A 16,325-nucleotide genomic window follows, 5' to 3' on the forward strand; every position below is an offset into this window, starting at 1 on the left:
AATCGCTAAAATATAAATGAGACATGTACGTACAGGGGGAGGGGGGGGGGTCAATTATTTGTGACAGTTTGTGACAGGAGGAGGGGGGTTGAAAATGCCGAAAAACGATGGACGTAATTTTTGAACGATCCCACCATTTGTTTTGCATTCGCTTTTTATAATTATCGGTATACCGATAATGCGTATATTAATTCAAGACAAAATTTTCAAAACGACTTATCTGCTTTTGTAAACAAAGATTCAAACGACGATTTGACGAATCTGATAGCCCTCCCACGCAAACCAACACCATCAATAGGTAGGTTAAGGATTCCGCTACCTGTTGATAGTGTTGGTTTGCGTGGGAGAGCTATCAGATTCGTCAAATCGTCGTTTGAATCTTTGTTTACAAAAGTAGATAAGTCGTTTTGAAAATTTTGTCTTGAATTATAATCTGGTGATCTGGCTACCCTGCCCTTGGAAGTGTCACGCGAAATAAAAATAAGTTGACATCGCGGTGTTTATAAAATTGTGGGTCCGGATTATTTTCTATAAAAATCGTGCAATTTTGTGTATTTTTTATAAATTTAATTGCTCAATTCAATTTTCATTGAAAGCTAAAGAGTCTCCTCTTAAATGTACGCAACGTATTTCGTATTTTAGAGAGATTTCGGAGCGAAGTAAGTACGAACAATTTTAGGCACTTTCTGACGCCATTTTCATTCTTCCGTGGATCGATTTTTATTTGACAGGACACCATAATGACCGTCGATTCGGAAATCGGCGCCGGAACCGGGCAAGCCAAAATCCGATGCTTTTTCGACGTTACTCTCGGTGGGCTACCCGCCGGTCGTATCGTGTTCGAACTACATCCGGATATTGCACCAAAATCTTGCGAAAACTTCCGCGCCTTATGTTCCGGGGAAAAGGGCATTGGCCAGAAGACGGGAAAGCCGCTGCACTACAAGGTGGGTTCACGACTATCCTGTTTCTGTATATTGTGATGTTCAAGGGTGGGTGTTTCATTGCAGGGAATAATATTTCATAGAGTTGTGAAGGACTTTATGATTCAATCGGGAGATTTCTCGAATGGTAATGGAACTGGTGGTGAATCGATTTACGGAGGGACCTTTGATGGTAAAGCTCACGATATTGAACGAAGGAGCTGATAATCAATCGATTTCTTTTTCCTCACAGATGAAGCTTTTACTTTAAAGCATGACAAACCGTTTTTGCTTTCCATGGCAAACCGTGGAAAGAATACAAACGGTTCGCAGTTTTTCATGTAAGTTTTTCTTCGAGAGGTTGCTTTATGATGGATGATAAATCAATACTTTTGAATTTCTAGAAATAAGATGAGCTGCTAGAGCGCATCGTTTCGGATTAATCCCTTTACTTTTCAGCATTCTTGAAACTATTTGTCATGTTCCCCCGATTTTAATGGTATTGTACAATTTCTTGTACCTTGTTTATGTTGTGTATAGAGCAAAAGAAAGAATCTGAGTCCGACATCTGATTACGACAAATGAATATGGTTAGTGGTGGCCATCTCCGAGGCATGTGTCTCTTTCGTGACTCAGGACCAAGCTCACCGAAAATAGCGTTCCCGCAGCGCAGTTAACCACTTGGAAGTCGTCTCGTTCCAAGCCCGATAGACATTGAGCAGGGGCAGTTCTAGGTAGCAGACTTCGTTGCTCAATTTCTATCGCTTTTCCTTCATCCGAACCGGAAACACAATAGCCTCCGGACAAGAACAGGAATATGCGCCAACAAATAATATTCCCAAGAATCCACCAAATAACAACTACTCCACCAGAAACCAAAAGCATATGCAATCATTTGTTTTGTTCTTTGTTCTCTCTTTTTCTATTGTAGTACAACGCAACCTGCACCCCATCTTGATAAGTAAGTCATTCTTAGCAGAGGTATTCCTCATCGGATTTAATTGATACAAGTATTAATTTACAATTGCAGCGTTCATGTTGTCTTCGGACACGTCGTTTCCGGTCATGATTTAGTACGGCAGCTGGAACAGTTGCCGGTCGATAGAAACTCTCGTCCGCTGCAGGATGCCATCGTTGCCAACTGTGGCGAGTTGGTGCGTCAGGTGAAAGGTAAGCAAAATGCTCGGAAGGGCTTCGTAGCTTAAGATATTAACTTGAATACCAAAAAGTCATTCAGTTTTGTCTTTCTTGTCTGTTGAAATTCCAATAACTTATCCATAAACAATTGGATAATTCTCCACAGAAATTCAATAGAACTTATTGTAGTAATTGCAAAAAATAATCCGGTGGAAATTCAACAACATTTTTCTTGCAAATTTATTCGATATTTCCGAGTAATTTCTTGGAAACTCCTTAGAATTTCATAAAGTAGTAACATAAGTAACTTTTTCTTCTTCAATGGCTCTACATTTCAACTTGGCCTGCTTTTCAACTTAGTATATTACTAGCATTTGACCCGTTTGAGACATTGTAACATTTTCGGCCAAAAAGTTGTAATATTTATTCAGAATCCTTGTCCAAAAGAAGCCTGTCAATAAAACCATGGTGCTAACGAGAAGCAGGGACGAACTACTAGCTAGTCTTTTATCTTAAAGAAGTTAATGCGGCTGACATACGCTTACGGTGAAGACATTTGAGCTTATGTTAGTCAGATGAAAAATCTGTATTAGAAAATCTCGAACGCTGGTCAAAAGTTCTGCAAGGATTTGCAGCTGAACATTGTTCTCAGCAGCCTGCCGGTTTCGAAGGAATTCGTACTTGGTAAGCTGATAGATGAAGTTGCTAAGAACGTGCGAAGCGTCAGATGCACCAAGACCGGTGAAATGATCTTGGTTCTGAAATGCTAGTCTGACTGACTATAGGAAGCTGGCCCAAGAGGTCTTGGGTGAAGACGCCGAGGTGAGGTCTTTGGGGGCGGAAGTGACCCACCTGGTAGCGAGTCACTTTTTAGTGACTTGATCACTATTTTGAGTCTAGTCACTATTTCTCGGGTACTTTTTCAAAACGGCGTATGTCGCAAATTGTAAACAAACCCGTTTTCAACAGCATATGGCATCAAATTCATCTAAAAATGTGTATATCTTCAAGGCTACATGAAAATGTGTTTTTAAACATGTAAATCAATTTTTTGCAAAACGGTGTAACATCATTGTTGAAAATATTGCACATACACCGCTTAGCAGAAAATGTACTTTAAAAAGTTTTTTCGAACAACTAAATAGTTTAAAACGTGCGTCTGCTTGTACTTTTTCATCACTGATTTCAAAATTAAGCATGTTGCTTAAATATTCTGATTTTCGTTAAGAAAAACATTTTACGTTGTTTTTCTGCAGCAAATGTTGTTACGTCGTGTTGTAAGTGTTGCAATTTTTTTGTCGCATGTGCGTGAAATGTTTCAACTTGACGCAACATTTCGACGTATCAACAATGCAGCGTACGGAGCAGCGTAGCATTTCGACGAAAGTAGCATGACCTCGGTCATGCTGACGTATCAAAACGACGTATGTGATTTATCTGTTGCAGAACGTTGTAACATATATTTTTATCAAAATAACCGAAATGTTCACACGCAGTGCAGATTTCAGGGTCAGTGACGATGAACCTTTTCATAATGTATCCATGGTGACCAGCGAACCGGGAAAACCGGGAGAACCGGGAAAAAACCGGGAAATGAAAATCACCGGGAAAATGTCGGGAAATATCCGGGAAATTCAATAACCACCGGGAAAATTTTCAAATCTGCATTTGTCTCTTTGTAAAAAATAGTGCAGTAATCTCAAAAATTATGAGAGAATTGGTAGACTCATTCGTTCATTCCATTCTATTTCAGAGTTTAAAATTTTTCGTACATACTGTGAACTCATACAAATTTCTAAAGTGGGTCTTGTATTTATGAATTTATAGACCCTAGATATCCCATTCAATCAAGGATCAATCCTCACCAAAGTTGAGTTTCAGACATAGTAATTAATTACCATTCCAGGTTACTTATACCCGGAATTTGAGCAATCAACTTTGATTGCACTGATTTTTTTATGTTAAATCTGAATTGAACTTTCCTTAAATTTTAATTATCTCAATCGATTCTTTCTACAATCTCCAATTTGTCCAAATAAATATATTTGGTATTCCTCCTATTTTATTTCAAATATTGCAACATTTCCAAAGCCGTTAGAAAGGTGAAAAACACCTTCGTTTTCAACAATAATCTTGTATTCAACAAAAAAAATAATGCAATTTGTCTTTCACAATCCTCATGATACATCAAAGAGTTGTGACGATGGAAATTTGGTACACAGTTACACATTATATTCATATGAGGTTTAGGTTCGGTAAAAAAAAAATTCTTTCTTTCTTTCATCCGTATTCTTGTTTACGGACGAACTATACTTTCAAACGTTAACAAGAATATGGATTTTCGATTCATAGAACGTTGTACACATGTTCTTAGAAAATTAGGTTTATCATCGAGATTAGGAGAATAAATACGATACATAGGAGATTTTTAAAAAAATTACGTAAAAATCCTAATTTTTCTGCACCTTTGCAAGGTCTTGTTTACAATTCCTTCCAGAAATATTGAAATGAGATATATGTTTTGGATTAAAATATGTTCACAAGTTGTATAGCAAATTCAGTCTTGAAAGGCCCTGTTTCTGATAGCGCATTGGACACAAATAAATATAAATTTGAATAATTAATAGAAGTATGCATGACAAGTTTCCCAAAGCAATCAAAAATGCCTAAGCTTTGTGGCTTTTTTGAAAAAAAGTCTATATAGGGGAACGGTTCGGCACTTCATCCCATAGCTCCCATTTTCATCCCATCAAAAACAAAGCAATGAAAAGGTATTTGATTTGTTATTTATTTTTGTAATTTTTTTCAGTAGTGAGCACGAATTTAGCAAAAATAAGTGACAAGATGTGCTGTATTTCTCTGTTTTACGATGAGATGAATATATGTACAGTGAGATGGAAAACGGAACAGTTCCCCTAATTCTATTTAAAATGTTACTATATTATCTATATTTCAATTATGTATAAAATATCCAACCAAGATAATTTGAAAAAAAAAACTCAAAACTTAGAACGCATGCCCGATTTAAACGAAATTATGTAGATTCGATCAACCGTTTTGATTTGTGTTATTCGTTGCTTAATGCAGGAATTTTACGTTCTTGGCATAGCATATGTGATAATATTAAATATGTGAAAAATAAAGTGCTTATTTGTTAGTTTTAAAAGCCTTTTTGTTGAGTTTTTTTTATGACAACAGAATTGTAATGTCTAAATAATTTGCCACTTACTTGAAAAAATCAAACTAATAAAGTTAAAAAAAATAATATTATTTAGGCCAGCAAAAATCACTCTTCTGCATTTAAATTGGCAGTTGCAGTATAATTGTTTATATAGAAATTCTTTTCTATTTTTAATATTTACTAGTTGACCCAGCAGACGTTGTCCTGCATAGTAGGCGAAAATGCGCAGTATGAACTGCCCATGCGAAATTTCCATTCAAATGTTAATTTTAGTTTTTCATGATTTACTTAACCCTGCATATGATTTTCACATGAGGAAATATCATATAAACCCGTCGGAAACTATAATGAACGTTTCCGCTGAAGGAATGAAGATAATCCATCCAGCCGTTTTCGAGTTATGCGGATACGAACACAGACCCTTCCATTTTTATTTTATAGAAAGATAAATCCGTGGGTTATTTGAATTTTTCTCTAATAGTTATATTTTTTTTTGTATCGGGAAATTTTCAATAATACCGGGAGAAAACCGGGAAATAACCGGGAATTTGAAATTCAAAATCCACTGGCCACCCTGTGTATCGTTGAGGTGTATTCAATTGCAATAAAAATGATTAGTTTCTAAATAGGAATAAAAATAAAATCTGAAAACTTCCAAGCTCATTTTCTCAGCTTGATCAAAATGTTACATACGCGGATTTGAAAAAGTTCCCGAGATTTGCACCCAAAAGTCACTAAAGTCACTATTCTGAAAATGGTCACTCAAGTCACTATTTTTGCATTGCCTATTGTAAAAAAATTCAAAATAAAAATCATTTGTACCTACTATTATTGTTAACCAAACCAAATGTGAATCTGGTAGCAATATAGTTATAAAATTTGGGAAATATGAACCAAAAAAGTTCCAAGTGTGTTTATTTCCGATTCATGTCAACTATGATCTTTTTCTCCACGAGTGGAATTTGTTAAAATGCGAAAGGCTGACCTCGAGTATAGAGTACAGAATTGAGGAGTTTTGGAACCAATACCTCGTCTGTTGGCGAGCGTACCCTCCGGTGACAAAGATAGTAAACAGCTTCGGTTTCATCACATGACAATTATGTTTGTTGTTTTTCAATGTCAGGTAGAGCAATGGGCGATGACAGTCGTCGATGACAGAAACTACATTATGATTGTTAAATGGTTTTTGAATCCGTGTATGATTGTTAAATCCGCCTTGCGGCCCTTCGGGATAAGATAGGGGGAGGGGGTTGAAAGAAATTGTAGAGCAAGTTTATGTCAGAAGTAATTCTGGCACAAGCCAGGCTAGAGGGCGTTTCGACCTCGGCTTTGACCGTGTGTGAAAACAGGATTTTCAAAAATAAGTTGCTGATCATATGCAGGAAGTCTCAAAGGAAAAAATGCTTGATTAATGGCTTCTTCACAAAGAAAAACAAAATTACACGACGCTGCGCTCATTTTTCACGAGGGTGTTAATTTTTACCAGAGCGTTAATGAATAAAGCTTCCAATGAATGATTAAATTGGTAATGATTAAATCTTTTAACTCTATGATTAACGATTATGATTGATGATTTATTTATTCTTGACAATGATTAAAGATTATGATTAAAGAATATTTTTTTTTTACGATGATTAACGATTATGATTAATGAATAAAACGTTTTAAGTATGATTAACGATTACCGATCGTGATTAAATGTTGACAGAATATGTGCATGATTAATGATTAACGATCGATATGATTAATGAATAGTAATAATGAAAAATTGAATTGAATGATTTGCATAGTAATCAATAGTAAAGAAACTTTTCTTTCAAATTGGGTTATTGAAAGGTATAACATTATATGATTATGATTAAAGATTAATGAATAAAAGCAATGTATGCAATGATTAAAATTGATGATTAATGAATAAACTCAAAACAATTATGAATATGATTTGTGATTAATGATTGAATGTAAAATTATATGATTGACGATTAGTGACTAATGATTAAATCATACTTTCAGAATGATTATGATTAATGAATAATGATTAAATAACCCATTATTCATTAATCATGATTAAATCTATGATTAATCATTAATGCTCTGATTTTTACTGTACTAAACGCTCCTTACTCCGGTGAGATTTGTAAAAAAAAATATAGAAAAAATCTGTTTATTAACAATTATGAATAGATACCCAAAAAAGCTACTGTGGCAGTAAATGAATTGGTCGAATTTTTTAAAATCTAAAATAAAACAAAAATATAATTAGACTTAAAAGATTTTTTCAACTCGAGATTATTCGGCCACCCATTTTTTATTAACTTAAAATCTTTAATACTAAAATCTGCCATTTAGAAATTACAGCTTATTAAAATTTCTGGGTTTCTATTAAGAGACCATGTTTTTAATGGATTTTTTTAATGTTCCTCAGAATGCCACGTCGAGTTCAAAATCTCCAAATATTCATTTCAATATGTTATTAAATCGTAGTTAAATAACAGGAAAAATCGTTTTTTTTAATTTCTTCATTATTTTCATTATTTTATATTTTTCAAACAAATGATCCTACCAATGATTTATAAGCTTAGTGAGTCCGAATAGTTCTCCGCCTGGGAACCAATTAGATGATTTTATATCATCCTTTTACTATTATAGAGAAAACTTCGAGCTCATATTAAACAACAAATCTCGGGTACTTATTCAAAAGGACGTATGTGATTTTGTAAACAAAGATTCAAACGTCGATTTGTCCAATCTGATGGCACTCCCACGCAAACCAATACCACCAACAGGTAGCCGAAGGCTTCCCCTACCTGTCTGTGTTGATGGTTTGCGTGGGGGTACTATCAGATTGAACAAATCGACGTTTGAATCTTTGTTTACAAAATCACATACGTCCTTTTGAATAAGTACCCGAGAAATATTGTTTCTCGTGACGCCGGATGGATACCTTCTCGTGGTGTGTTACCTAATATGAGGTACCATGGCCACATTGCTAGCTTCTGGCTTATCCAACGAATACCATCCTCAATATCCAACTCCATGGTACTTTATGAGAGTGTCATAGTCGCTGGCCTCTTGCTTCCATCCTCTTCCTCCTTACGGTGAAGATGGGCGTGGCCAGTAGCAGTAATTTTCATGCTTTTGTTATTTTAGCCTTTTCTGGATTTATGATAATTCTAGATAAGGATTTCAAAATAAAACACTAGTTTGCAATCTACGAATTATATCGTATAGATGCTAATGTAACTTGTAGCTCTATACAAGGTTAAATACTCCATACAAAAGTCACTATTCCGTCACTTTTCTGCAATTAAAAGTCACTATTTGGTCACTTTTTTGTCATCGTTGGTTACTAAAGTCAATATTTTAAACGGCATTCATCGCTACCAGCCCTGGACCCTCCAGTGCAAGCAACAGGACGAGGTTACGAACGCAGACGGTGTCGTCTCTGCCGTCAGAGACCAGTACGGTACGAAGGTCGACAAGACCTCTGTACGCCTAGAAGCGGTTCCTTTGGCACGCAGGTTACCGGTTGCGGAAGCCAAAAAGGTAATGGAGCGGGAGAAGTTGAAGATGTCAGTATGCCCAGTGAGCAAACTCCAGCCGCTTTCAGTGGACAGGTGCTATCGGTGCTTAGAGTTGGGACACAAGTCCAACAACTGTATAGGCCCAGACCGTAGCAACATGTGTCGTCGTTGTGGTGAGGAAGGGCACGAGGTGCATGAATGCGCCAGCAAAAAAGCAAGCCTGTAACCACGTTATGGGTGGGTCTTCGTGTCCCATTGGAGGGAAACATAAGAATAAGCAGTGCAAGTAACACAGCTGAATCTTAACCACTATGCAACTGCCCAACAGCTGCTGTGGCAGTCGGTCTCGGAGTTCAGGACCGATGTCGCCCCCTTGTCCAACCCGTACAACGTCCTTGTCGATAACGGCAATTGGGTGGCGGGCGGGTCTAGGATGGCAGCTATTTGCACAACGGGACGGTACGCGATCCATCAATGGTGTGTTGTATTGTAGCTGCTACGGCCCACCAAGGTGGCCATTAGAAAAGTTCAACCAGATGATCGATAGGCTATCGTCTGACCTAGTGGGTCGTGAGCCTAGTCGTCATAGCAGGAGACGCTTGGGCAGTGGAGTCGGGCAGCCGTTGCGCCAATCGAAGGAGTCAAGCGTTACTAGAGGCGCTAGCGAAGTTCGACCCAGTGCTAGTCAATGATTGTTCCGCTAGCACGTTCAGGAGGGACGGGGTCGAGTCATGGATTAACGTAACGTTTGGCAGTCCTAGTCTGGCACCAGACTTGGACTGGAGGGTGGACGAGGGTTACACCCATAGTGATCATCTTGCAATTCGCTTTAAGATCATCTATGGCGTGCAACACTGGGACACTGCCCTGGGAATGTAAGCCAATACTGAAGGTCTAAGCGGGGATGCGTTGGATGCTGTCTTATCACGCGCATGCGACTCCATCATGCCGGAAAGCCTTGCCGAGAAATGGCAGACGCCCGGTATACTGGTGGAGTCCCGAGATTGCAGCCCTTCGATCAACCTGCCTCAAGGCTAGATGAAGGATGCAACGTGCCCGCACCGAGGATGAAAGAGCGGACCGCCGTGAAGTGTTTTGAGTTGCGAAACTGGCCTTTAACAAAACCATCAAGAGCAGTAAGAGAGCGTATTTCGACAACCTATGCGAAGGAGCCAACCCGAATCCGTAGGGTGACGCATAGAGGATAGTGATGGCCAAGAACAAAGGGAGCTCTTCACTCCTCGAACGGTCACGGGAAAGGTTGGCGAGGATTATCGAGGTATTCTTCCCGTCCCGAGCCACAAGTCCCTGGCATCCTGCACCGCAAGGCAATATGGGTGTGACCGAAATGGTGGCTCCGGTGACGAACAAAGAGTTACTCGCGGTGGCCCTGGTAACGAACAAAGCTCCAAGGTCTGATGGAGTTCCGAACAGCGCTCTCAAGGCAGCAATCATAGCCAACCCGAACATGTTCAGGATAGCTATGCAAAGATGCCTAGATGAGTGTAGATTCCCCGAAAGATGGAAAAATTAAAAACTGGTATTGTCGCCGAAGGCCGGGCACATAGACCAATCTGTCTTATGGACATGACGGGCAAGTTGTTAGAGAAGATCATCCTCAACAGCGGCATTGAGTTGACTGTAGAAGTTCTCTTTGTCTTGTAGATCGGCAGCATCGGTTGGCGCATAACATTGGATTATAGTAAGGTTTCGGACCCGTGTTCTAAATCTGGCAAAGATTATCCTTTCACTTATAGGCAAGGATGCTAATGATCATTCAGTAATTTGCGTTCAATCATTTAGTAGTTTGTCAATAACACATTCCAGAAGCTGAATTTCAAAATATGTTGTGTGGTGGACTTCTAGGGCGAAGGTTTTTCTACAACTCTGCCTAATGGTTCGTTGTTTGATTTCCACTAATAACGGAGTTATAGCAATAGTTTCAGTAACTTAGACTAAATGATATCAAAATTCCAATAATTTAGTTTAAGTTACTGCAAATAGCGCTATAACTTCGTTATTACTTGAATTCCAGTAACGAACCATTAGACAATGTTGAAGAAAAACCTTCGCACTAGAAGTCCACAATATAACATATTTTGAAATTCAGCTTCTGGAATGTGTTATTGACAAACTACTAAATGATCGAACGCAAATTACTGAATGATCGTTAACATCCTTGCTTATAGGTTCCCACTTCATAAGCGCAGAGTGTGCCTGAGCGCTTAGTAGGAAGCCAACTCCGCGATGCCGGAGAGTGTGTTCACCTCGTAAACCAGAGTATAGCAGAACTTGTCCCGACTGCGTTCTGTGTTCTCCAACGGACTTCACTCAGTCCCAGGATCTCAAGCTTCATCCGGTGTGCCTCATTGACAAGCTGTGCCAATGTACCCTGCTGGGCTAGGGTTAAAACGTTCCATGTTTCTATTCGTGTCCTTTGTTTCGCGCTAAGAGTCGTCGTCGTAAAATCAGTCCGTATTCTTTCATTATCGGATTCTCGAACAAATTGATGTTTCGGGAACAGTAGGTTGTTGGCCCAAGGTTCCCTATCCACCGGGATGGGGCTGCCATCTTAGGTATAGCTTCCGAGGAATAGCATTTCATACTCAGCCGCTGGATGTCAGAATAGACGCTTTTAGAGCCGCACCTCCTTGGTGAACAGACGCTCGGTCAGTCGGGTCAAATTTGTTTAAAGTCCCACCCAACACCAGGACTAGGCTAGTGCGCTTTGAGCGGCACACGGTCGTTTTGATAGGGCCTGCTTGGGGACACATGCAGCTTTTTATAGAAGTTCAACAGAGCCCACTGTCGAACCCCACCACATCCTAGGTAGATCCCACAGGACGCACCCTCTCACTCTAGTTCATGTCAGAAGGATAACAGTGCCCAGGCTGCACTACACGGGTAAAATTCCATTCCCGAAAATGATAAAACTGACTCATGATTTCATGATTATAGCACATTTTCATGTTATGAAAATACACCATGATTTTGGATCATGAATTTATGATTCGTTTTATGATTTGTGCAACCATAACGCGTTGATGCGTTACGATTTGTACTATCGACGTTTTTGGGCTCATGAAATCATGAGTCATCAAATCTGAAATCATGAGTCTTTTAACCTGAAATCATGAATCTAACTCATGAAAATGGGAGCTTTTTTATGAAGATGGGACAAATTTGCCTTGATGGCAAATTTATCCCATCTTCATAAAAAAGCTCCGATATTCAATTTATGAATTTAAATGGAAGCCTTTTGAGGCCATCAAAGATTCAATTTTGTATTGTTCCAAGTTCAAACCTAAATCATAGACATTCTTTCGTTCAACGCGTATCGCAAGATTATACAGCTAGTGTTCGTATTTTCCAACCGTTTTTTTTTGCTGTTGTTTAAGCTTTCTTGCTCTAAATGCTTTTAATTAGATGAAAAATGAAATGATACCCACCAAGTTCGCATCATGCAGAGATAGCTTCCAGGGTTGACACTTCTGACTGACAATTTTAGTAGCTCGTACATATTACTTAGTGTCGATCATTGTAGATAAAACAAGATTCTCCAGGATAGATGGAATCCAGTTCAGCATTTTAAATTGTTTATTTTCCAACCACCGACAACTGGAAGCACGAATTGCGGGTCTGTTGGTTCGACGCAAACGCCTTTCTCGGTAGTCCGTTTTCTTCTGCAATAGCTAAAATATTATCATTCCTATTCATTGAAAAAAAAATTGAATTACTTACAAATCAATTTTTTGGGAAAACCCTTTTTTGCACGTAATGGACGACTAAACATTATAATTATGATCTGACAGGTGCACATAACGCTTGTCGCAATCATGATTCACGTCCATGGCAGCGGTTATTGCGACTCATGATTTTAGACAATTTGATCATGAAAACATGTGTCATAATCATGATTTCATAAAATAAGAAGGATCATGAATTCATGATTTTTAAATCATGAAAGCGGTAAGGGATTTGTTTCCGTGTACCAGCTAAGTACGCAACCCTTAGCTTGCAGTCAATTGTCATCAGAAAACCCGTGGAAGCATGAGTATTGGAAATTATGAGGACCAGAGCTATGTTAGGTGCCCCTTCCCGGATGTCAACTCACCATTTCGCAGTCCTGATGAAGACAACGTTCTCGATATTGTTCCGGATTGACGAGGCGCTCTCCGAACATCACGCAATCGTGGACAACCGATAATGAATCCTGTCGGTCGTAGAACTTTTGGACTTTATGATCGGCGATAGTTGACCTGGTTTTGGGCCAACCATGCAGCAAGAACCGGCGCACTTCTCTAAGTACCAGATCTTTTTGGGTCGCATGTTGAACTGCTTTAAAGCTGAGAAGAACAAATTTGATGGTATTTGTGGCGACTGATCTCAAATCTTTCTCAAGTATTACACTGGCTATGACATAATCTTCTTCTGGTCTTGCATGGTGCGCTATAAGGCGTGAAAGAATATCCGCATTTCCAAATTTGTCGGTGCTGACGTACACTATACGGAAATCGTACAATAATAGCTGCAATGCCCACCGTTGTAATCTATTCGCCGTATACACTGGTATTCCAGTCTTGGATCCGAAGATTCGGAGAAGAGGAGCATGATCCGTTTGAAGAAGAAAACTGCGACCGTACAACATTCGGTGGAACTTGGTCATAGCGTACACGATGGCAAGGCCTTCGCGGTCCGGTTAGCCGTATTGCTTTTCAGCCGGTGTGAGTGCACGGGAAGCATGTTGTACTACCTTGATAGCTCCATCAGGCATCTTGTGGTTTATTGTAGCTCCAACGCCTACTGAAGAGGCATCAGCCGACACGATGATAGGCAGTTCCGGATTGTAATGCGCGAGCAGGAGATCGGAAGACAGAATTTGTTTAAACTTATCAAATGATTTCTGGCATTCTGGTGACCATTCGAATTTTCTACCAACTTTCAGTAACTCGTCGAGAGGATAACGTAACGTTCGCATTTCGGAAACATATTTCCCATAATAAATAGTCGCCCCGAGGAATGAGCGAACTCCGGAAACATCTGATGGTGGTGGTAGAGCTTGAATCACTTGAATTTTGGCGGGATCTGGGCGCAGCCCATGTTGATCGATAAGATGTCCCACATATTTTATTTGATTCTGTCCAAAAGAGCACTTTTCCAACTTAACCGTGAAGCCATATTCCTGAATTCGATGCAATACGGCTTTTAAATTCCTCTCATGATCCGCTTCATCAGTCCCTCCAATTATCACATCGTCGATGTAGCCAGCGGTGCGTTTGCGACCAGTAAGCATTGTATCGACCAGTTGCTGGAATGCTCCCGGTGCTGCTTTTACTCCTGGTGGCAACCGGTTGTAGCGATATAGGCCCCGATGGGTATTGATCGTTAGCAGATCCCTTGAGTTCTCGCTCACTTCGACCTGCAGAAATGCATCTGACAGGTCAATTTGACTAAACACCTTGCAATTTGCTAATATTGCGAAGATGTCTTGTGGAAGAGGTAGCGGATATTGGTGCGGTTGAAGAGCCTCATTAAGACCACTCGAGTAGTCGCCACAAATTCTTATAGCACCATTCACCTTCCGAACCACAACAATTGGCGCAGCCCACTCACTTTATTCCACCGGAGTAATGATGTTGGCAAGTTCTAATCGGCCGAGCTCTAGGTTTACGCTGTCATACATTGCATACGCTACAGGACGCTTTGCACGGAACACTGGTGTCTTATCTGTCTTCAGCGTAAGATGGATCTTTGCTTTGGTGCACAGGCCCGGTGTATTTGAAAATACGGATGGAAACAATTGGCCAAGAGATTCTGAGGTGAGTTTGAAACAGCTGATTTGATTGCAAAAGTCTTCCATTGGAACCGACAATAAGTTGAATGTGTCGATTAGGTTGATTCCCAATAAATGCAATGGTTGCTTGACGACGTAGAAACGACCTATGCGACTGATTCCTCCGAAAGTGACTTCGCATGAAAACTCCGACTAATGCTGCAGTGGGTGCCCCGACGCCGTGGATGCATTGATTGTCACTTTTTTTTTAATGAAGGTACACCGATTTTTCTCCACGTCTGTCCCAAAACATCACTAATGTCGGACGCTGTATCAAGTTGTAGTTGGACCGGATTTCCAGCTAACTGCACTGTTACAAATTTTCGCTGCTTCTTCACGCTGCTCACTGTCTAGAACTGGTTGGTTGTCACCGAATGCTGCTTCTTCTTTTTCACCGAGTTGCTTGCCTTCCTTGCACTTGAACAATAACCTTCCCGGTGACCATATTGACCGCATTCATTGCAGCTGCGCTTGACGTATACTATACCTATAGATACAATCCTTTGCATAATGCATGGCACCACAATTCCAGCAGGGGGTAGCTGGACCAGCGCTAGCCGATTTACCGAATTTTGATTTATGATGACCTTTCTCTTACTTGAACTGCTGCTTCGCAAAAGGATTATTATACGCTTAAGCGCCTTGACGGATGCTAACGATTCGATCATAGCTGTATCATGCTTAATCGAAAGTAGTCTTTGACACTCGTCGGAAATGTGTTCCAATGTCACTGATGTATTTTCTTCGATGCGAGTCAATAATCTCGTCCGGATTTCACTATCTCCTTCAGATCTCAAACCGCATACGAATAACAAACATTTGAACTGCTCCTCATCCTTTTTGCTAATTCGAATTCGACACAAAGTCGATTGAGCCGGCATGTATACGTTTTATAATCTTCGCTCGGCTACTTGATACCAAGCGGCAAACGTAACCCCATTATCCGGCTCATAACGAAACTCAATTATGTTACTGGATAGATAGTATAGTATTTGCTCCGGATGTGATGCTGGTTGCTGGAACGCTCGAATTGTTGAGTGAATAAGCTGCTCCTGTTGTTGTAGGAATGCTTGCTGCTGTCGTTGCGAAGCTTCCTGCTGCTAGTGCAACAAATGATTGATTGATGATTGTTGTTGCTATAGATGTTGCAGGATTTGCATGATCGGATCCGCTTGTATGGATGGCGTATGCTGCTGCTGTTGAGTTTGAGGTTGTGTTCCTTGCTGCAACAAAGGAGGGCGAAGAAACTGTGCTCCTGGATTTGCCGTATGTTGCTGATCGGTCCATGGCTGCACTTCGTCATCCACGCAGTCTGCGGAGGGTCCGCAAATCGTCCTCCACCTGATCGATCCACCTTACCCGCTGGGCACCTTGCCTTCTTGTTTTCGTCGGATCGTTGTCGAGAACTATTTTTACTGGATTACTGTCCGACATTTTGGCTACGTGCCCGGCCCACCGCAGTCTTCCGATTTTCGCGGTGTGAACGGTGCGCTTCGACTCAATGTCTAGGTATTTGCTCTTGAGAAACTCCAACGTAAGCTTTTCTGATACTGCTACCAACGCTGTGTTCACAGAATCATATGATACTGGCAATACCGGCATGGTTAGCATAAAATGGCAAAATACGTCCTCTTCATCTAGTTTCGCTCCAGTAGACTTCAGCTCAAGAACCAGTTGATCAAGTCGCAAGAAATGGATTTCAAGACTTGATCGATCGTCATGTTTCA

The 16,325-nt window shown here is 40.1% G+C and overlaps 1 protein-coding gene across 1 annotated transcript in view; it reads left to right on the top strand.

Annotated features, from left to right (window-relative positions):
• The first annotated feature begins 473 nt into the window (after positions 1-473).
• The window catches only part of LOC134204835 (peptidyl-prolyl cis-trans isomerase G), a 30,479-nt gene continuing 14,627 nt past the window's right edge, over positions 474-16,325 (top strand). The window contains exons 1-6 of the mRNA XM_062679636.1: positions 474-659; positions 732-947; positions 1,011-1,116; positions 1,177-1,264; positions 1,855-1,884; positions 1,954-2,093. Coding sequence (XP_062535620.1) covers positions 741-947; positions 1,011-1,116; positions 1,177-1,264; positions 1,855-1,884; positions 1,954-2,093 — 571 coding nt within the window. The 5' untranslated portion in view covers positions 474-659; positions 732-740. The remainder of the gene's footprint in view (positions 660-731; positions 948-1,010; positions 1,117-1,176; positions 1,265-1,854; positions 1,885-1,953; positions 2,094-16,325) is intronic.

The sequence above is a fragment of the Armigeres subalbatus genome, chromosome 1, assembly GCF_024139115.2.
Source record: "Armigeres subalbatus isolate Guangzhou_Male chromosome 1, GZ_Asu_2, whole genome shotgun sequence".
Taxonomy (NCBI): Eukaryota; Metazoa; Arthropoda; class Insecta; order Diptera; family Culicidae; genus Armigeres; species Armigeres subalbatus.